Source organism: Podarcis cretensis (assembly GCF_951804945.1).
Source record: "Podarcis cretensis genome assembly, chromosome: 18".
In the NCBI taxonomy this organism is placed as follows: Eukaryota; Metazoa; Chordata; class Lepidosauria; order Squamata; family Lacertidae; genus Podarcis; species Podarcis cretensis.
The window spans coordinates 9,375,947-9,398,663 of NC_137188.1; the positions used below are offsets into that span (position 1 = coordinate 9,375,947).

Here is a 22,717-nt window from a genome sequence, read left to right on the forward strand (position 1 = left end):
CAACCCTCCTCGACCCTCCGGCGCATCGCCCTGTGGATAAGGAGGAGACCCAGGAGTCCTGTGCAACCGTGTTTGCAACACAGAGAGAGAGCCATGCAGCCCTGCAAAAACCCAGCGCCAGGGCGAGATCCCAAATAAAATCTTATGTTTCACAGACAACCGCTGCAATGCGGGAGGGAGAGTTTGCGGCGAGGAGAAGCCCGTTTGGTTTTCTCTCTCTTTTTTTTTTGCATAAAGGAGGCAGGAGACGCCGAGAGGGAGGAGGAAAGATTGCAGCTGCAGGTTGCTCGCTTTGCAAAGAGACACCAGCTCCGGCGACAGGCCAGCTCGTAATGGATCCCCAAGGGATTATTTCCAAAAAGGCTCCCCCACCCCGGAGCAGCAAGGACGTGACGTCACCCCAGGGTTCAGCTGGGTGCACGCACCTTCCCTTTCGGGGGATGCAATGCAGGCGAGGGCTCGTTTCGCAAGGGAGGCAAGCGTGCACCTGCGCATACGCAGAGTGCATTTCCCCCACGGTCCTTCACAGAGCAGCAAGCGAGCTATAGGGCAGGGAAGCGGTCCATTATTTTGCAGCTCTTGGGTTAAAGGCGCTGAGGACCCCAAGAAAACCCATCGCCCTCTCTATTATTATTATTATTATTATTATTATTATTAATCGAGTTTATATAGCCAAGCGTTTGCAAGCCTTTACAAAACCATCAGCCAAATTATTATTATTATTATTATTATTATTATTATTATTATTATTATTTATCGAGTTTAGATAGGCAAGCGTTTGCAAACCTTTACAAAACCATCAGCCAAATTATTATTATTATTATTATTATTATTTATCGAGTTTAGATAGGCAAGCGTTTGCAAACCTTTACAAAACCATCAGCCAAATTATTATTATTATTATTTATCGAGTTTAGATAGGCAAGCGTTTGCAAACCTTTACAAAACCATCAGCCAAATAATAATAATAATAATTTATCGAGTTTATATAGGCAAGCGTTTGCAAACCTTTACAAAAACATCCGCCAAATAATAATAATAGAAGAAAAAGATGCTCAAATGGCAGATAATGAAGTTTCCACCATTATCTCGCTTTGGGATCAGTCGCCGCTTGGAAAGGAAAACTTTAACCAAGCTTAAAAGCCGTGCAATTTTAAACCTACAGCAATAGCAGAAGAAAAAAAAAAAAGGCTCGAGACCCCGCCCCTCTCGCTAAGCCCCTCCCTCATTCCCTCTCCGTTCCATTCCCCCCGCCCCTTTCCCACACCCACCAATCGCGTTGCAGAAGGGCGCACCTACGCCGCCCGCAGTTGAAGCCGAAAGCGTGCGTCACTGCCGTGCTGGCAAAGGGAGCTTGCAAAAGGCTGCGCTCATTCATGCAATAGGTTGCGCGCAGGATGGAGCCTGGGAAGGGGGCAAGCGTGCTTCTGGGAGGCGGGGCTTTGCACCAGTGACTTGCTGGAGGGTCATGTGGAGTGCCTTGCAGGGGAGGCTGTGGTTTGCCAGGAATCCTGGCACCTCCAAGGTGTTCTGCAGGTAAGGTGGCTGTGGGTGGGTGTGCGCCCAGAGAGTAGCTTTCTCCAGGCGCAGCAATTGCAAGCGGTTGCATTTCCTTGTTGTTGTTGAGTCGTTTAGTCGTGTCTGACTCTTGGTGACCCCCTGGACCAGAGCACGCCAGGCACTCCTGTCTTCCACTGCCTCCCGCAGTTTGGTCAGACTCATGTTTGTAGCTTCGTCCTCTGTCGTCCCCTTCTCCTTGTGCCCTCCATCTTTCCCAGCATCAGGATCTTTTCCAGGGAGTCTTCTCTTCTCATGAGGTGGCCAAAGTCTTGGAGCCTCAGCTTCAGGATCTGCATTCCCTAACCCCCTGTTATAAGAAAAACTGCTCCTTTTCCCTTATGGGGTACCCAAGAGCCCATATAGAGTCCTTTTGTAAGTTCTCTATTGGTAGGAGAAAAATGTTGTTGTTGCTGAGTCGCTTAGTCCTGTCCGACTCTTCATGACCCCCTGGACCAGAGCACGCCAGGCACTCCTCTCTTCCACTGCCTCCCGCAGTTTGGTCAAACTCATGCTGGTAGCTTCGAGAACACTGTCCAACCATCTCATCCTCTGTCGTCCCCTTCTCCTTGTGCCCTCCATCTTTCCCAACATCAGGGTCTTTTCCAGGGAGTCTTCTCTTCTCATGAGGTGGCCAAAGTCTTGGAGCCTCAGCTTCAGGATCTGTCCTTCCAGTGAGCACTCAGGGCTGATTTCTTTCTGAATGGAGAGGTTTGATCTTCTTGCAATCCATGGGACTCTCAAGAGTCTCCTCCAGCACCAGAATTCAACCACCTGTTATAAGAAAAACTGCTCCTTTTCCCTTATGTGGTACCCAAGAGCCCTTATAGAGTCCTTATGTAGGTTCTCTATCGGTAGAAGAAAAATAACAGAGGCCAACCAGAGAATATTGAGAAGCAAAGCAGCGAGTGACCCTGATCTTTATTAAACTGTTGCAACAGGGCGCTCACTGCCACACACACCACGCTCTAAATGACTGAGCTATCCAGCTGAAGAATCCTTTAAGACCGGTCTTAAAGGTAAAGGTACCCCTGACCATTAGGTCCAGTCGTGGACCACTCTGGGGTTGCGGCGCTCATCTCGCTTTACTGGCCGAGGGGGCCGGCGTACAGCTTCTGGGTCATGTGGCCAGCAGGACTAAGCCGCTTCTGGCGAACCAGAGCAGCACACGGAAACGCTGTTTACCTTCCCGCTGGAGTGGTACCTATTTATCTACTTGCACTTTGACGTGCTTTCGAACTGCTAGGTTAGCAGGAGCAGGGACCGAGCAATGGGAGGTCACCCCATCCTTGCGGGGATTCAAACCTCCGACCTTTTGATCAGCTAGCCTTAGGCTCTGTGGTTTAACCCACAGTGCCACCCACGTCCCTTAAGACCAGTCTTAGAATGTTGCAAACTATTAACTGCTTTGAGTTGGTTTTCAGAAGCGTAAAACTGCTTTATAATGTTTGGCATTTGGTTTTTGAGTTCTATTATCTATTTGCCACCCCTTGGCTTCTTTAGGAAGAAGGTAAAGGTATGAATTCAGTAAAAATTTGTTGCCAAATGTTGCTTTGTTGTTTATTTTAAAGTTCTTGTTACTTTTTGTATTGGATCAGGCTGTTACTGTTCATGTTTGATGTTTTTATACATGTTGGAGGCTGCCCAGAGTGACTGGGGCAGCCCAGCCAGATGAGTGGGATATGTATGTATGTATGTATGTATGTATGTAGGGACGCAGGTGCTGCTGTGGGTTAAACCACAGAGCCTGGGACTTGCCGATCCGAAGGTCGGCGGTTCGAATCCCCGCGATGACGGGGTGAGCTCCCGTTGCTCGGTCCCTGCTCCTGCCAACCTAGCAGTTCGAAAGCACGTCAAAGTGCAAGTAGATAAATAGGTACCACTCCAGCGGGAAGGTAAACAGCATTTCTGTGCACTGCTCTGGTTCGCCAGAAGCAGCTTAGTCCTGCTGGCCACGTGACCTGGAAGCTGTACGCCGGCTCCCTCGGCCAATAAAGCAAGATGAGCGCCGCAACCCCAGAGTCAGTCACGACTGGACCTAATGGTCAGGGGTCTCTTTACCTTTATGTTTGTATGAATGATTAAATAAATAAATAAATAAAATTGATTAAATAAAGTATTGTATATGCCTTTTCAAGAGGAGCAGAGAAATCCATGGCACAAAAGACGCTCCAGCTGCAATGGATGTCTCTACTGTTATAGGCAGTAAATGTTTCTGAATACCAGTTGCTGAAAATCACAACTGGGGGAGAGTTGCTGCTCTTGCACTGTGGTCCAGCTGGTGGGCTTCTCCTGGTACTGTAAGAACAGGAGGCTGGACTAGATGGGCTCCCTTTGCCCCGTTCCAGCTGCTGCTTGGCAATTCTGACGCTCACCAGCCATCTCACTTGTCCCATTTACTTCCACCGCAGGTCGTGTTGCCGAGCCGCGAAGAGGGACACCATCTTTGCGCTGTCTTCGGGCCACGGGAAATGCGGGGTGGCCGTGATTCGAACCAGCGGCCCGGCCAGCGGCATGGCCCTGGTCCGCCTGACGAGGGGGGAGGTGCCTCCTCCAAGAGTTGCCACGCTGCGGCGGATCTGCGACCCCCGGTCTGCCGAAACCCTGGACCGTGGCCTCGTCTTGTGGTTCCCAGGTGAGCACATCTGGGCACCTGCGCTTGAATGTATCTATGAGGGTGAGGGGAGAGACTCCATCAGGCAAGGCCTCTTTCCACCTGCCTTGCCCTACCCTCCAGTCTCTGCTTCTCAATGTGTATTGTATTGTTTTATGTACTTTGGCTTGCCGCAGTTTTATTGATTATAGTTTAGATATTATTGTAACTGTTGAGTGGATTTCTGTTTAACTTTTATATGTTGATATTATTATTTTAGGAACGTGGGTGGCGCTGTGGGTTAAACCACAGAGCCTAGGACTTGCCGATCAGAAGGTCGGCGGTTTGAATCCCCGTGACGGAATGAGCTCCCGTTGCTCGGTCCCAGCTTCTGCCAACCTAGCAGTTCGAAAGCACGTCAAAGTGCAAGTAGATAAATAGGTACCACTTCAGCGGGGAAGGTGAATGGCATTTCCATGTGCTGCTCTGATTCGCCATTCGTGCTGCTCTGGACGCCGTGATGGAAACCAGAGCGCACGGAAACACCATTTCCCTTCCCGCCACAGTGGTACTTATTTATCTACTTGGCCTGGCGTGCTTTCGAACTGCTAGGTTGGCAAGAGCTGGGACGGAGCAACGGGAGCTCACAGATAGATAAAGACTAAAGGCATGGTTATAGAGGCATGTGTTTGCTTGGCACCTAAAGATATGCAATGAAGGCTCCAGGAAAGAGCATTTCACAAGTGGGGAGCCACCACAGGAAAGGCCCTGTTCTCATGTTCCCACCCTCTGGATGTCTCATGGAGGAGAGAGACAAAGAAGGGCCTCGGAGAATGATTTCAGGGTCTGCTTAAAAGTGTATTACTGAGGTTTGATGGCTCATGACACCACTTTCTTTTTGGAGTGATACCATAAAATTATGTATCAATGGAACGATAATTTAATGAAGAACATAATGCAGCAAAGTTTGTTCAGGTATCTGTATTCTGTCAAAAGCTATAGCCAAATAACCAGAGAAAGGAAGCACAACTTGCTTAAGGTTGATATGCAGTAGCTTTTCTTCATTCACCAGTCAGGTGTTATGAGCCATCAAACCTCAGAAAGACACTTTTCCCAAAAGGTTTCCCCAATTTTGGCCACTGGCCTTTGGCCTGACCCTACATGGACTTATTGGCTTCTTATTACTCCTCTTCCAAATTATTTGCATCTGCTCTTTCCGGCGTGGCAATTATAGTAATAATTCTTTAAAATTCTGCCCTTCCTTTTCCTCGCATGGGGCACCTCAGGGCAGCAGGCGGCAAAGGAGTAATTAATCCCAAGCGCTGTGTTGTTGTTGTTTTTCAGGGCCAGGCAGTTTCACGGGTGAAGACAGCGCAGAGTTCCACGTCCATGGAGGGCCGGCTGTGGTGAGCGGCGTCTTGAAAGCTTTGGGTGTGTCTTCCTTCCTGTATTCCAGGCTGACTTTGTTAGGCTGCATGGCTTGGGCTGAAGGACCCTGTTTTGAAGACCTCTTGTTGATTTTTGCAAAAAAATAAAAATAAATTAATTTTCCACAGTTACAATTGAAAACAAAAATTAACCCACATTTCTACCAGATCTAGATTTATACAAATGTTGTTGTTGTTTAGTCGTGTCCGACTCTTCGTGACCCTATGGACCAGAGCACGCCAGGCCCTCCTGTCTTTCACTGCCTCCCGCAGTTTGGTCAAACTCATCCTGGTAGCTTCGAGAACACTGTCCCACCATCTCGTCCTCCGTCGTCCCCTTCTCCTTGCGCCCTCCATCTTTCCCAGCATCAGGGCCTTTTCCAGGGAGCCTTCTCTTCTCATGTGGCGGCCAAAGTCTTGGAGCCTCAGCTTCAGGATCTGTCCTTCCAGTGAGCACTCAGGGCTGATTTCCTTCTGAATGGAGAGGCTTGATCTTCTTGCAGTCCATGGGACTCTCAAGAGTCTCCTCCAGCACCAGAATTCAAAAGCATCCATTCTCCGGCGATCAGCCTTCTTTATGGTCCAGCTCTCACTTCCATACATCACTACTGGGAAAGCCATGGCTTTAACTATACGGACCTTTGTCGGCAAGGTGATGTCTCTGCTTTTTAAGATGCTGTCTAGGTTTGTCATTGCTTTTCTCCCAAGAAGCAGGCGTCTTTTAATTTCGTGACTGCTGTCACCATCTGCAGTGATCATGGAGCCCAAGAAAGTAAAATCTCTCACTGCCTCCATTTCTTCCCCTTCTATTTGCCAGGAGGTGATGGGACCAGTGGCCATTTATACAAATACATTATCACAAATCTTCTCTTTGAGATTCTTTGAATCGCTAGACTTCCCTCCATATCCTCTTCTGGTTCCTTTATATATAATCCAAATTCTTCTGCATTTCCATACTTACACAGTGGTACCTACGGTTGCGGATGGGATCCGTTCCGGAGCTCCGGTCGGATCCTGGGGTTTCTGCAATCAGAGGTGCCTGTTCTGTGCGTGGTGCGGTGCGGTAGAGCGCTTCTGCGCATGTGTGCGTGGCAAAACCAGGGAAAATACTTCCAGGTTTGCCGTGTGTGTATCCCGAAGTATACGTAACCGGAGGTGAACGCAAGTAGAGGCACTTTTCCAATTATTATTTCCAGTATTTTCTCTCATTGATTTTCTACTGGTTGCAATCATTAACTCAAAATCCTGCCAATGTATCAAACCTGTTTGCAGTATTTCTGCACATAAACAGTAAATGATTCCCACTCTTTCTTAAACTTCTCGTTGTTATGGTCTCTGAGCTTTGGCCGTTAATTTTGCCGTTTCTGCATAGTCCATTTGCTTGATTTGCCATTTTTCTTTCGTCAATATCTTTTCTTCCTTCCATCTTTGGGCTAACCATATTCGGGCGGCTGTTGTAGCAAACATAAATATTTTCTTTTGTTCTTCAGGGAGTTTTCAATGTCTAAAACTCCTGGTAGAGGACAAGGATCTAGAGATCACGCTAAGGGTGGCCAAATTGTGTGCGACTTCCATGAAACTTAGGGAACAAGCTGTATTACCAAAATGATTAAGGCTTTAAATGACAATTTTAGGTTATATTTTAGTGATCAAGATCTAATATATATTTTTAACTGCCACTATATCTGAATTGTCTGTGTTATACCCAGTTGCAATTCAATGTATTCCTGTTGTGTTTTATGATTTTCTCGATATTGTAAGTGAGCCGGAACTGGTCTGTGACCGTAATAATAAAATTCATTCTCATTCATTCTTCAGGGAGTTCAGTTCCCATCAATACTAGTAAGAAAGCTTTTGGGGTTTTTTTTAAAAGCAAAGGTTACTTTAAACATTTTCTTCAGTTCGTTATAGATCATTTCCCAGAAGCTTTTAATAGGAAGGCCTCTTCTCTTGGTTCCAGGCTGCCTCCCTCTGTTGCGCCTTGCCGAACCCGGGGAGTTCACCAAACGGGCCTTCCAGAACGGCAAGCTGGACTTGACTGCGGCAGAAGGCCTAGGGGACTTGATTCATGCCGAGACGGAAAGCCAGCGTCGGCAGGCTCTCCGCCAGATGGAAGGAGACTTGGGGCGGCTCTACCGCCGTTGGAGCGACACCCTCACAAAGGCAAGGGAATTGGGGTCACTTACTGGGTGAAAAAGCAGGGACGCGGGTGGCGCTGTGGGTTAAACCACTGAGCCTAGGACTTGCCGATCAGAAAGTCGGCGGTACGAATCCCCGCGACAGGGTGAGCTCCCGTTGCTCGGTCCCTGCTCCTGCCAACTTAGCAGTTCGAAAGCATGAAGTGCAAGTAGATAAATAGGTACCGCTCCAGCGGGAAGGTAAACGGCATTTCCGTGCGCTGCTCTGGTTCGCCAGAAGTGGCTTAGTCATGTTGGCCACATGACCTGGAAGCTGTATGCCGGCTCCCTCGGCCAATAAAGTGAGATGAGCGCCGCAACCCCAGAGTCGGCCACGACTGGACCTAATGGTCCGGGGTCTCTTTACCTTTACTGGGTGGAATGGTTTGTGTAGGATTCTTGGAACTGAGACTCCTGTCCTGCAAAGGGGACAGCTTTTAGTGGCAAGGGCCATAAAGGTTAACAGTAATAATAAAAAAAACCCAAGAATATAAGAGGATCCCTGCAGCAGGATCAGGCCAAAGTGGTATGATCTTGTCGAGCATCCCTTCCTCATAGGTGGTGGTCAAAATTAGCCAGGCGCGTTTTGCACCTGAACCTTAGGTAAAAGGTAAGGTAAAGGACCCCTGGACGGTTAAGTCCAGTCAAAGGTGACTATGGGGTTGCGGCGCTCCTCTCGCTTTCAGGCCGAGGGAGCCGGCGTTTGTCTGCAGACAGCTTTCTGGGTCATGTGGCCAGCAGGACTAAACTGCTTCTGGCACAACGGGACACCGTGACAGAAACCAGAGCACATGGAAACGCTGTTTACCTTCCCGCCGGAGTGGTACCTATTTATCTACTTGCACTTTGATGTGCTTTCAAACTGCTAGGTTGGGAGGAGCTGGGACAGAGCAATGGGAGCTCACCCCGTCGTGGGGATTTGAACTGCCGACCTTCTGATCGGCAAGCCCAAGAGGCTCAGGGGTTTAGATCAAAAGGCGTTTAGATCCTTTCTTTTGTCTGGCCGTAATAGAAATGTGCTTTCTCTCTTTCCCTCCTCCCTGCAAACAGAAGTATTTATTTTGTTCCCTGCAGTTTCCTTTGGGCCACATCAAATATTTGGTAATACTACATAATTACTCCTTCCTCCCTGACCAAGAAAAAGAGCTGCTGACCTTTTTGTTCCTGCAGGCCTTGGCCCATCTTGAAGCCTACATTGACTTCAGCGAAGATGACAACATTGAGGAGGGGGTTCTTGCTCAAGGTAAGGAGCCTGCCATGGGGAGGGGGCCCCACTTAGAACCCTTCCTCCCCCCCCCCAAATAAATGTTGACCTCTCAACGGTTTGGCTCCAACGGCAGCGATAGAAGCGCAACCGCCCTGCCTTTAAAATAAAAGGTTGGACAATTAATGAGTTGCTGGGCCATCAAAGATAACAGATTTGGGCAACATCCTAGAATTGGAACGGAATCAGACGAAGCTGAGCTGATAAAAAGGCAGCTGGAAAAAACTTCATATTAACAAAGCTATATTCAGCGGATGAAAGTACAGTGGTACCTCAGGTTATGTACTTAATTCGTTCAGGAGGTCCGTTCTTAACCTGAAACTGTAATTAACCTGGAGCACCACTTTAGCTAATGGGGCCTCCCGCTGCCGCCATGCCGCTGGAGCACGATTTCTGTTCTCATCCTGAAGCAAAGTTCTTAACCCGAGGTAATATTTCTGGGTTAGTGGAGTCTGTAACCTGAAGCGTATGTAACCCGAGGTACCACTGTATATGGTGAATGAGAATCCTGGACCCAGAGACAAAAAAATTACCAAGCGTTAAAATCGAGATGTGGAAAATATGGAAACAACAAAGAGAAGCAGAACTAAGATGCGGAGCTATGCTCCAGAGATCCAGACTGTGGGGAGCCCCCAGAAATTAATAAATACAATTTGGACTATAATTTGATCTTTTTTATTTTAGTCTTTTGGTGGTTTAAACCACAGAGCCTAGGACTTGCCGATCAGAAGGTCTGCGGTTCGATTCCCGCAATGACGGGGTGAGCTCCCGTTGCTCGGTCCCTGCTCCTGCCCACCTAGCAGTTCGAAAGCACACCAGTGCAAGTAGATAAATAGGTACCGCTCTGGCGGGAAGGTAAACGGCGTTTCCGTGCGCCGCTCTGGTTTCGCCAGAAGCGGCTTAGTCCTGCTGGCCACATGACCCGGAAGCTGTACGCCGGCTCCCTCGGCCAGTAAAGTGAGATGAGCGCCGAAACCCCAGAGTCGTCCGCGACTGGACCTAATGGTCAGGGGTCCCTTTACCTTTAATATCGAGATGTGGAAAATACGGAAACAACAAAGAGAAGCAGAACTAAGATGCGGAGCTATGCTCCAGCGATCCAGTCCGTGGGGAGCCCCCAGAAATTAATAAATACAATTTGGACTATAATTTGATCTTTTTTATTTTAGTTTTTTATTTTTTAATTGAAGTATTATGATTGGATATTTAATTGGATATTTTTTATGGGAAAATCAATAAAGTAAAATGTGAAAGGCGCTGGTCCTCATGGCTGGGGGAAGGAAGGAAAAGCATTGGAAAGCCAGGAAGGGAAGTTTTTTGGGGGGGAATGTGCAGTTTTGAGACAATAGCCATAATCGGAGAGGCTCTGTCTTTTATTTCTTCCTTCCGACTTCTTCACAGTGGAAGAGGCCGTTGAAGCGTTGGAGAAGGAGTTGCGGGAACACTTGCAAGATGGCCGCCGCGGCGAGAGGCTGAGGGACGGAGTCCATGTGGTGATCGCAGGGCCCACCAACGCTGGGAAAAGCAGCCTCCTCAACCACCTATGTGAGCAGGAAGGGCATCGGGTGGTGGCGGGGAGTTCTTTGGGCATGGCGTGAATGGGAAAAAAAAGTTGGGGCTATTGTTTTGTACCTTTGCCACTCTGGGCTCCTTTGGGAGGAAAAAAGGGGATAGAAATTTAACAAAGAACTATGTTTTCAGTCCTGATCTGGGTGGCTGGCATGATTTACATGTTGTTGTTTAGTTGTTTAGCCGTGTCCGCCTCTTCGTGACCCCCTGGATCAGAGCACGCCAGGCACTCCTGTCTTCCACTGCCTCCCGCAGTTTGGTCAGACTCATGCTGGTAGCTTCGAGAACACTGTCCCACCATCTCGTCCTCTGTTGTCCCCTTCTCCTTGCGCCCTCCATCTTTCCCAGCATCAGGGTCTTTTCCAGGGAGTCTTCTCTTCTCATGAGGTGGCCAAAGTCTTGGAGCCTCAGCTTCAGGATCTGTCCTTCCAGTGAGCACTCAGGGCTGATTTCCTTCAGAATGGAGAGGTTTGATCTTCTTGCAGTCCATGGGACTCTCAAGAGTCTCCTCCAGCACCATAATTCAAAAGCATCCATTCTTCGGCGATCAGCCTTCTTGATGGTCCAGCTCTCACTTCCATGCATCACTACTGGGAAAACCATCGCTTTTACTATACGGACCTTTGCCGGCAAGGTGATGTCTCTACTTTAGAGGCCTGATTTACATGGCACCCTACAAAGTAACATAAGCAAAGACTAAACCAAAAGCTATAGTTCCCTGCCCCAAGGGGGCTCACCACTGAAATTGTTAAAGGAGAGAGAATCACTGGTTTTCGAACAGCTTAGTTCTCGAACGTTTTGGCTCCCGAGCGCCACAAACCCGGAAGTGACTGTTCCGGTTTGCAAACTATTTTTGGAAGCCGAACGTCCGACGGGGCTTCCGATTGGCTGCAGGAGCTTCCTGCAGCCAATCAGAAGCCGTGCTTTAGTTTTGGAAGTCGAACGGACTTCCGGAACAGATCCCGTTTGACTTCCAAGGTACGACTGTATTACCTACACCCAGTGACGCTGAACTTCTCCAGGGACTTGTACAGAAAGATGCCTGCACCCTTTTTTTAACATACAGGATGCTGGGGATTGAATCTCGTACCTCCTGCATAATAATAATAATAATAATAATAATAATAATAATAATAATTTTTTATTTATACCCCGCCCTCCCCTGCCAAGGCAGGGCTCAGGGCGGCTAACAAGCAATAATAAAAACAAGTTGAATGAATACAACTTAAAAATGAGATTAAAATACAACATTAAAATATTGAAACCTTAAAATGCAAAGCAAGTCCTTAATTATCAATAATAATAATTCATCACCTGAATGTCACCCTCGCTTCTCAGGGCAGGCCCCTGTTTAAAATGCATCATCAAAACCAGCTGTGAATCGCTACTGCTAATGGCCCCTTTTGGCTAAATAAGGAGAGTGCAGCTGTTGATAAAGGTAAAGGTAAAGGGACCCATGACCATTAGGTCCAGTTGTGGCTGACTCTGGGGTTGCGGCGCTCATCTCGCTTTATTGGCCGAGGGAGCCGGCATACAGCTTCCGGGTCATGTGGCCAGCAGGACTAAGCCGCTTCTGGCGAACCAGAGCAACCTACGGAAACGCCGTTTACCTTCCCGCCAGAGTGGTACCTATTTATCTACTTGCGCTTTGTGCTTTTGAACTGCTAGGTGGGCAGGAGGAGGGACCGAGCAACGGGAGCTCACCCCGTCGCGGGGATTCGAACCGCCAACCTTCAGATTGGCAAGCCCAAGAGGCTCAGCCACCCGCGTCCCTGCAGCTGTTGATATTTGCTTGTAATGCTTCGTACAGTCACATAGCCCAGTAATGTCAACTCTGGCTGGCAGCACTGGCTCCGCACAGATCTGGGGGGCAGAGGGGTTTCTCCCCTGCCCAACTTCCTTCAGAAACCTTTTAAACTAGAGCTACTGAAGGTGGCAAGGAAGTCATACAGCCCCCACCCCTTGTCTGGAGACGGTTGGAGGATGGATGGTGGCTAACAGATTGAGATTGAATCCTGACAGGACAGTACTGTTTTTGGGGGACAGGGGGCGGGCAGGTGTGGAGGATTCCCTGGTCCTGAATGGGATAACTGTGCCCCTGAAGGACCAGGTGCGCAGCCTGGGAGTCATTTTGGACTCACAGCTGTCCATGGAGGCACAGGTCAAATCCGTGTCCAGGGCAGCTGTCTACCAGCTCCATCTGGTACGCAGGATGAGACCCTGCCTGCCTGCAGACTGTCTCACCAGAGTGGTGCATGCTCTAGTTATCTCCCGCTTGGACTACTGCAATGCGCTCTACGTGGGGCTCCCTTTGAAGGTGACCCGGAAACTACAACTAATCCAGAATGCGGCAGCCAGACTGGTGACTGGGAGCAGCCGCCGAGACCACATAACACCACTCCTGAAAGGCCTATATTGGCTCCTAGTACGTTTCCGAGCACAATTCAAAGTGTTGGTGCTGACCTTGAAAGCCCTAAACGGCCTCAGTCCAGTATACCTGAAGGAGCGTCTCCACCCCCATCGTTCTACCCGGACACTGAGGTCCAGCACCGAGGGCCTTCTGGCGGTTCCCTCACTGCGAGAAGCCAAGTTACAGGGAACCAGGCAGAGGGCCTTCTCGGTGGTGGCACCTGCCTTGTAGAACGCCCTCCCATCAGATGTCAAAGAGAACAACAACTACCAGACTTTTAGAAGACATCTGAAGGCAGCCCTGTTTAGGGAAGCTTTTAATGTTTGATGTATTACGGTATTTTAATATTTTTTGGGAAGCCGCCCAGAGTGTCTGGGGAAGCCCAGCCAGATGGGCAGGGTATAAATAATAAAATTATTATTATTATTGCTTTACAGAGAACCTTCCAAATTTCTCTTCCCTGTTTTGGGGAGGACTGATTTATTTATTTTTATCCCAGTGGCTGCAGCTGAGTTGGGGATTCTGCCATCTAAACGGCTTGCTGCTGAGACCCGTCCACCACCTCTGCCCCTTTGTGCTATAGATCATTATGCTAATTGCTGGTTGTCCGGATGGATTAATTATAATTATAATCCTCGGCTCCCTCTCCATACAGTTGCTTTTGCCAACACTGTAAATGCCTCCGAAGAACGCCAGTGGCTGAGAATCGCAAGTGGAGTTCACTGCCTTACAAGCAGAGGGAAGTTCAGTGGGACGTGGGTGGCGCTGTGGTCTAAACCACTGAGCCTCTTGGGCTTGCCGATCGGAAGGTCAGTGGTTCGATTCCCCACGACGGAGTGAGCTCCCGTTGCTCTGTCCCAGCTCCTGCCAACCTAGCAGTTCGAAAGCACACCAGGGCAAGTAGATAAATAGGTACCATTGCAGCGGGAAGGGAAACGGCATTTCCGTGCGCTCTGGTTTCTGTCACGGTGTCCCGTTGCGCCAGAAGCAGTTTAGTCCTGCTGGCCACATGACCCAGAAAGCTGTCTGTGGACAAACGCCGGCTCCCTTGGCCTGAAAGCAAGATGAGCGCTGAACCCCATAGTCACCTTTGACTGGACTTAACCGTCCAGGGGTCCTTTACCTTTTTCCTTTTTTACTCAGGTTTTGTTTGGGGGCTTCCTATAAATAGGGGCATCTTGTTGACCGCTGTGAAGCCAGGCCTCTGGACTGGACTGAATGAACCACCTTGGACCTGATCCAGCTCCAGCGTTCTTCCCATCTTCTGAGCATTGGTGATTGCCACTAAACTCTACCTTCCCTCCCTAATTTAACTGTTGTCTTCCCTCAGGTCAGAAGCCGGCAGCCATTGTTTCCCCCATAGCAGGGACCACGCGGGATGTGGTGGAGGCGGCGCTGAACATCGGCGGGTTCCCTGTGGTGCTGAGCGACACGGCAGGGCTGCGGGACACCAGCGATGCTGTTGAGATGGAGGGAGTGAACCGGGCTCGGCAGAGGTGAGTGGGAAAAGGCGGCGGCAGCAGCAGTATCTGGGTCTTAAGCAAAGCTTCGCTTGCTGTCAATGATTTTTTTTTTAATAAAGTTCTTTATTGATACAACAAGAAAAAAACCACAAATACCAAATTACACACAAGAATAACCATAGACACATAATTTTCTTAGCAGACAATAAAACATCTATTGGTCTTAACACTAATGACCCAACCTCCCGTCTATTCCATATTTCAAATTCATATTACTATACACACTTTGATCATAATTAAACTTAATCTTAATTAATCTAATTTTTTACATCTACCTTGCAACTATTACTGAAGTTTCTCGAATGCTGCAACAGAATTTGAACTACTATATTTATTTTTCAGATATTCTTTGAAAACCTCCCATTTTGAAACAAATTCCTGTTTTGATTTATTCTTTATTTTTTCTGATAAACCATCTAATTTGGCATATTCTGTCAGCTTTTGGATCCAATCTTGTATAGAGGGGATTTCATTACTCTTCCATTTTGCTGCGATCCAAACTCTTGCTGCCGCCGTCGCATATAAAAAGATACCCTTCCTCTTTTGTGGAATATCCAATATTTTTAATGCAAATGAGAGCTTGGAAACCTAAATGCTGTTTAGTGAGATGCATTGGTTCAAATGCAGACTTGCTAGGAATACAGTGGTACCTTGGTTCTCAAACTTAATCCGTTCCGGAATTCTGTTCCAAAACCAAAGCATTAAAAAAACCAAGGCGTGCTTTCCCATGGAAAGCAATGCAAAATGCATTAATCCGTTCCAGACTTTTAAAAACAACCCTTAACATGGATTTTACTCTTTAACAAGACCATTGATCCATAAAATGAAAGCAATAAACAATGTACTGCAGTCACACAATCCATCCATCAGTAGCTGAACTGGGTTCCACACAGTCACAAAAACAAAACAAAAAGAGCTGCATAGACAGGAACGCAAAATAAATTGCAAAAACAGACAGATATCAGTGTAACACTCAAATCGGAAGCGTAACACTCAAAACAAAAGTGTGGCACTCAGAATGGAAGCGTTGCACTCAAAATGGAGTATGTTCGGCGTCCCAAAAAAAGTTCGCAAACCAGAACACTTACTTCTGTGTTTGCAGTGTTTGGGTTCCAGTACCAAGGCATTTGAGAACCAAGGTTGTTGTTGTTTAGTCGTGTCCAACTCTTCGTGACCCCATGGACCAGAGCATGCCAGGCACTCCTGTCTTCCACTGCCTCCCGCAGTTTGGTCAAACTCATGCTGGTCGCTTCAAGAACACTGTCCCACCATCTCGTCCTCCGTCATCCCCTTCTCCTTGTGCCCTCCATCTTTCCCAGCATCAGGGTCTTTTCCAGGGAGTCTTCTCTTCTCCTGAGGTGGCCAAAGTCTTGGAGCCTCAGCTTCAGGATCTGTCCTTCCAGTGAGCACTCAGGGCTGATTTCCTTCAAAATGAGAGGTTTGATCTTCTTGCAGTCCATGGGACTCTCAAGAGTCTCCTCCAACACCATAAGTCAAAAGCATCTATTATCCGGCGATCAGCCTTCTTTGTGGTCCAGCTCTCACTTCCATACATTGTCTGCACTCCCTGGCAGTGGCTCTCCAGAGCTTCAGAATGTGGAGACGTGTTTATGGATTGGGACCTGCTGCTTTACCCTTGAGCTCTTGCAAATTTCGAAGCGACTATTGCTGTCTGCTCTCGTAAGCTTGGACACATAGCTAGCAATAATTGGGAATAAGAGGGATTGCTGCCTGCAGGAAAACAGCAAAGCAATGTTTGGGACGTGGGTGGTGCTGTGGGTTAAACCACAGAGCCTAGGACTTGCCGATCAGAAGGTCGGCGGTTCGAATCCCAGTGACGGGATGAGCTCCCGTTGCTCGGTCCCTGCTCCTGCCAACCTAACAGTTCGAAAGCACGTCAAAGTGCAAGTAGATCAATAGGTACTGCTCCGGCGGGAAGGTAAGCGGAATTCGGAAACCAAAGAACGACTTCTGATTGGCTGTGGGCAGTCAATCGGAAGCCATGGAAGCCCCGTCGGACATTCAGCTTCCCAAAATATTTCGCAAACCAGAACAGTCACTTCCGGTTTGCGGAGTTTGGGAGTTCAAACGTTCGACTTGCAAGGCGTTCGGGATCCAAGGTGCGACTGTATTGTAAAACATGTGGAGCCGTGGGCGTCAAAGTTCACAGGCAGAAGAGCTCCGGAGGAAATCTTGGGAAATAGCTGCAGTGCCTCTCAAACTTGGGTCTCCAGCCATTGGACTACAATTCCCAACATCCCTGACCACTGGTCCTGCTAGCTAGCAATGATGGGAGTTGTAGTCCAATGACTGGTGGAGACCATAGTTCAGGAAACACTGAGCTAAAGCTTTTATCATCATCAACCTTTATTACGGTCCAGAGACCTGACGGATCGTTACAAAGCAATACAGTGGTGGCTCGCAAGACGAAAAGAATCCGTTCCGCGATTCTCTTCGTTTAGCGGTCTTTTCGTCTTGCGAAGCAAGCCCATTGACGGCTTAGCGGATTAGCGCTATTAGTGGCTTAGCGGCTTTTAGCGGCTTAGCGGCTTAGCGGATCAGCTGATAAGCGGCTTATCGGCTTAGAAAAAGGGGGGGGGGGAACCCGCAGGAACTCGCAAGACGTTTTCATCTTGCGAAGCAAGCCCATAGGGAAATTCGTTTTGCGAAGCGTCTCCAAAACGGAAAACCCTTTCGTCTAGCGGGTTTTCCGTCTTGCGAGGTGTTCGTCTTGCAGGGCGCCACTGTACACAATTCATACAGCCTACCTCCAGGTTAAACAAGCATTTATGTCTGGCGTAATGGGGACCTGCCAAAGCTAGATGGCTTTCAGGCAAAATTTCTACGATCTCTGTTGCAGGTACCCAACTGTGTCCCCAACTCCATACTTCTGTTTGAAGCTGGTGAATGCCCAATTTTAACTGAAGCGTGGTGGGCTGCCCTAAAACATTGGCTCAGGGTTTCAGTGTTTGATCTAGGGAAGGGTTTCTACCAACACGTGACCAATGAGGAATTTGTCAGCAAATGGCAGAAAACCACCTCTATTGGTCTGTCACCCCCCCGCAACTTTATTCCCTGGGTTATGAAGGCGCCCTAAGACGTTAAAGCAAAGATTATGGGATAATGCACACAGTGACTTGCAATCTTGATCACACAGAGTCTGTAGTCCGCTGGCAGTAGGAGTACAATATGGGCATGTCTTACATTAAAAACCTGACAGTACCAAACTATCAAAGGCTTTTCACCAAAGCCAGACTAAACGCCTTTCCTTCTGCAGTGTTGGATGGCAGGTTGAGAGGAGTTCCCTACCAGGACAGACTTTGCTCGTGTGCTCAAGACATCGATTCCATAAAACATACAGTGGTACCCCGCAAGACGAACGCCTCGCAAGACGGAAAACTCGCTAGACGAAATTCGCAAAACGAATTTCCCATGGGCTTGCTTCGCAAGACGAAAATGTCTTGCAAGTTCCTGCGGGGTTTTTTTCCTCCCCCCCCCCTTTTTCTAAGCCGCTTATCCGCTAAGCTGCTAAAAGCCGCTAAACCGCTAATAGCGCTAATCCGCTAAGTCGTCAATGGGCTTGCTTCGCAAGACGAAAAAACCGCTAGACGAAGAGACTCGCGGAACAGATTCTTCTTGTCTTGCAAGGCACCACTGTACTGTATTTTTCGCTCTATAAGACGCACCAGACCACAAGACGCACCTAGTTTTTGGAGGAGGAAAACAAGAAAAAAGATATTCTGAATCTCAGAAGTCAGAACAGCAAGAGGGATCGCTGCTCAGTGAAAGCAGCAATCCCTCTTGCTGTTCTGGCTTCTGGGATAGCTGTGCAGCCTGCATTCGCTCCATAAGACGCACACACATTTCCCCTTCTTTTTAGGAGGGAAAAAGTGAGTCTTATAGAGCGAAAAATACGGTATTTTCTTTCACTGAGCTAAGGCTTTTAACTGGCTCTCTTTTCCCTGCAGGGTGGAGGTTGCTGACCTCGTTCTTGCCGTCCTGGATGCAGCAGAAGTGGCCCAGAAGCCTAACCAACTGGTCCCCGCCTTGCTAGACATCCTGCCGCCGGACGATCCGAAAGGGACCCGGCCGTACTTGCTGGTTCTGAACAAGATGGACCTGCTTGGTGATAAGGAACGGGCGAATCTGCTGGCGAACTGTGCTAGCTCAGACCTGGCGCCCACCTGCTTTCTCTCTTGCAAAACGGGAGAAGGGATCGCTACCTTCTTGAACGTGTTGGGGAAGCAGCTGGCTGACATGTGAGGACCGGGAGGGAAGGAGCCATGAGGACTGGGCTGGGCCGGGCTTGCCCCTCTAGCCTGCAACTCTGGAGAGCTGCACTCGGTCAGTGTAGGCAACACTGAACTAAGTGGACCAGTGCTTTTGACTGGGTTTAAAGGTAAAGGGACCCCTGACCATTAGGTCCAGTCGTTACCGACTCTGGGGTTGTGGTGCTCATCTCGCTTTATTGGTCGAGGGAGCCAGCGTACAGATTCCAGGTCGTGTGCCCAGCAGGACTAAGCCGCTTCTGGCGAACCAGAGCAGCGCACAGAAACGCCGTTTACCTTCCCACCAGAGCAGTACCTATTTATCTACTTGCACTTTGACGTGTTTTCGAACTGCTAGGTTGGCAGGAGCAGGGACCGAGCAATGGGAGCTCACCCCGTCATTGCGGGGATTCAAACTGCCGACATTCTGATCAGCAAGTCCTAGGCTCTGTTGTTTAACCCACAGCAGCACCTGCGTCGCTTGACTGGGTTTATTTAAAAAAAAAATATATATATTCATTTTATAACACAAATCAAAAACAGAAACAGAAAAGACAAACAATACAAACAAATTCTTGTCATATCCTTATTTTTCTAAACATCGCTAAGTTGGCTTCCCCAAGTCCCACCTATCTGATTTTCATTTTACTTCATCTTTAGCAGGTTACATATATCATAATTTCTAACCATCTTTTTTTTTGTAAATCACACTTAAAATAACTTCACATTTTATCCCTTACAAATAATACTGTTTTAAAATACCCTATCTTCTACTTCTAACCCTACCGCCTATATCCACTTCCAAAGCTATTCTAAGGTTTAAATATTAACATATTTTTTCAAATATTCCTTAAACTTCTTCCAATCTTCTTCCACCGTCTCTTCTCTCTTGTCTCAGAGTCTCCCGGTCAGTTCGGCAAGTTCCATATAGTCTATCATCTTTCTTTTGACTGGGTTTAAGGTTCGAATCCCCGCAACTGGGTGAGCTCCCGTTGTTCAGTCCCTGCTCCTGCCAACCTAGCAGTTCGAAAGCACGTTAAAGTGCAAGTATATAAATAGGTACCGCTCTGGCGGAAAGGGAAACGGCGTTTCCGTGTGCTGCTCTGGTTCGCAGAAGTGGCTTAGTCAGTTGTGGTTGTTGACACAACTGCTGCTCGAATTTTACTAGCTAAAAAGTGGAAAACGCAAGAATTACCAACGGTGGAAGAATGGCAGATGAAGATGGATTTTTTGGAAGTAGCCAACCTAACTGGAAGAGTCCGCGACCAGAAGGAGGAGGAGTATCAGGAAGAATGGACGAAATTTAATGATTACTCAGTTAAATATGTCAAGTTAAATTAATTTGAAACAGCTTGCAGATACTTAATTGGCTTAGGATCGTGTATAAGTTAAGTGATGAATTGTTGTTGTTGTTGTTGTTTAGTCGTTTAGTCGTGTCCGACTCTTCATGATCCCATGGACCAGAGCACGCCAGGCACTCCTGTCTTCCACTGCCTCCTGCAGTTTGGTCAGACTCATGTTTGTGGCTTCGAGAACACTGTCCAACCATCTCGTCCTCTGTCGTCCCCTTCTTCTTGTGCCCTCCATCTTTCCCAACATCAGGGTCTTTTCCAGGGAGTCTTCTCTTCTCATGAGGTGGCCAAAGTATTGGAGCCTCAGCTTCAGGATCTGTCCTTCCAGTGAGCTCTCAGGGCTGATTTCCTTCAGAATGGAGAGGTTTGATCTTCTGGCAGTCCACGGGACTCTCAAGAGTCTCCTCCAGCACCAGAATTCAAAAGCATCCATTCTTCGGCAATCAGCCTTCTTGATGGTCCAGCTCTCACTTCCATACATCACTACTGGGAAAACCATGGCTTTACCTATACGGACCTTTGTTGGCAAGGTGATGTCTCTGCTTTTACCTTCCTGCCGTTTATCTTCCCGCCGGAGCGATACCTATTTATCTTACTTGCACTTTGCAAGTGATGAATTAATATGTTTAATTTCAAAATGAAAAGATTTAAGGATGTTAATGTTCAAGTTAAATTTTATAAGAACTGTGATTTGGAAAACTGTTAAAAGGATGCGCATTGAAATTCAACCAAGGGAAAGCTAGGAAGTCACTTAACAATGTTAATAAGCGTAATATGATTTATGTTTGTTTGTTTTATGTGTTTGTTTGTTTATAATTTTGTGAAAATCAATTAAAAAATTGGGGAAAAATAAAAGAAGCAGCTTAGTCATGCTGGCCACATGACCCAGAAGCTGTACACCGGCTCCCTCGGCCATTAAAGCGAGATGAGCGCCGCAACCCCAGAGTCGGTCATGACTGGAACTATTGGTCAGGGGTCCCTTTACCTTTACCACCTGTATTTGGGACGTGGGTGGTGCTGTGGCCTAAACCACAGAGCCTAGGAGTTGCTGATCAGAAGGTTGGCAGTTCGAATCCCCGCGACGGGGTGCGCTCCCGTTGCTTGGTCCCTGCTCCTGCCAACCTAGCAGTTTGAAAGCACGTCAAAGTGCAAGTAGATCAATAGGTACCGCTCCAGCGGGAAGGTAAACGGTGTTTCCATGCGCTGCTCTGGTTTGCCAGAAGCGGCTTCATCATGCTGGCCACATGACCCGGAAACTGTACGCTGTCTCCCTCGGCCAATAAAGCGAGATGAGCGCCGCAACCCCAGAGTCGGCCACGACTGGACCTAATGTTCAGGGGGTCCATTTACCTTTTAAGGCATCTTCCTAGGTTTGCAGTTCCCCCTATACAGTGGTACATCGGGTTAAGTACTTAATTTGTTCCAGAAGTCTGTACGTAACCTGAAACTGTTCTTAACCTGAAGCACCACTTTAGCTAATGGGGCCTCCTGCTGCCGCCGCGCTACCAAAGCACGATTTCTGTTCTCATCCTGAAGCAAAGTTCTTAACCTGAAGCACTATTTCTGGGTTAGCGGAGTCTGTAACCTGAAGCGTCTGTAACCTGAGTTACCACTGTACATACAAAGCCTTTTACCTAACCACAGTAAATGTCTCTTCTTGCCCTCCAGGTGCGGCGACCCTCTCGCAGGCTCCCCGAGCCCCACGCAAGCACGCCACCAGCTCAGCTTAGCCAAATGCCTAGAGGCCCTAGGGCGCTTTGGCCACTACCGGGCCGTGGATCTTGCTCTGGCCGCGGAGGAATTGCGGCAAGCCCGGCGACTTCTGGGACGTCTGACGGGACAGGTGGGGTCTGAAGAGATCCTGGAGCTCATCTTCAGGGATTTTTGCATCGGCAAGTGATGGAGTGACGCGACGGGGTGAGCTCCCGTTGCTTGGTCCCTGCTCCTGCCAACCTAGCAGTTTGAAAGCACACCAGTGCAAGTAGATAAATAGGTACCGCTCCAGCGGGAAGGTAATCGGCGTTTCCGTGCGCTGCTCTGGTTCGCCAGAAGCGGCTTAGTCCTGCTGGCCACATGACCCAGAAGCTGTACGCCGGCTCCCTCGGCCAGTAAAGCGAGATGAGCGCCGCAACCCCAGAGTCGGCCACCACTGGACCTAATGGTCAGGGGTCCCTTTACCTTTACCTTTAAGTGATGGAGGCAAACAGAGAGCATCTTATCCCACCTTTCGGAGGCGGGTGCAACTGGAGTATGGCGCCATCTGGCGCCTGGGGGTAGTTCTGTGGTTCGAAGTATATTTTGGCCGGGGCAAAGGGACCTTGAGACTCTTTTTTTAAAAAAATAATTTTTTATTGGAAATTTTATTTACAACATAACACAAACCCCCCACCCCAACACAGAAATCCACCCCGATCAGACACAAACATAACAAACAACAAGCATAAGATACAACTATAAAAAAACCAAATAAAAGACTTCCTTTATCCTGTTTGTGGCATCCTTATTTACTTCTTATCAGCTGTTTCCTTTATGAATAATTATTAAGATTTTTCTAAGTATAACTTAAATATCCACAAA

The 22,717-nt window shown here is 48.1% G+C and overlaps 2 protein-coding genes across 2 annotated transcripts in view; both read left to right on the forward strand.

The window, feature by feature from the left end:
- The window catches only part of LOC307206976 (vomeronasal type-2 receptor 26-like), a gene marked incomplete at its 5' end in the record, with an annotated part of 60,162 nt that overhangs the window by 4,621 nt on the left and 32,824 nt on the right, over positions 1-22,717 (forward strand). The gene's annotated exons all lie outside the window — the stretch shown is intronic.
- GTPBP3 (GTP binding protein 3, mitochondrial) lies at positions 1,304-22,324 on the forward strand. Its single transcript, XM_079961085.1, has 9 exons — positions 1,304-1,536; positions 3,969-4,192; positions 5,495-5,581; positions 7,538-7,740; positions 8,925-8,997; positions 10,420-10,563; positions 14,328-14,493; positions 18,489-18,779; positions 21,809-22,324. Exons 1-9 carry the CDS (start codon positions 1,469-1,471, stop codon positions 22,038-22,040), a joined length of 1,488 nt encoding a protein of 495 aa, XP_079817211.1. The 5' UTR covers positions 1,304-1,468; the 3' UTR covers positions 22,041-22,324.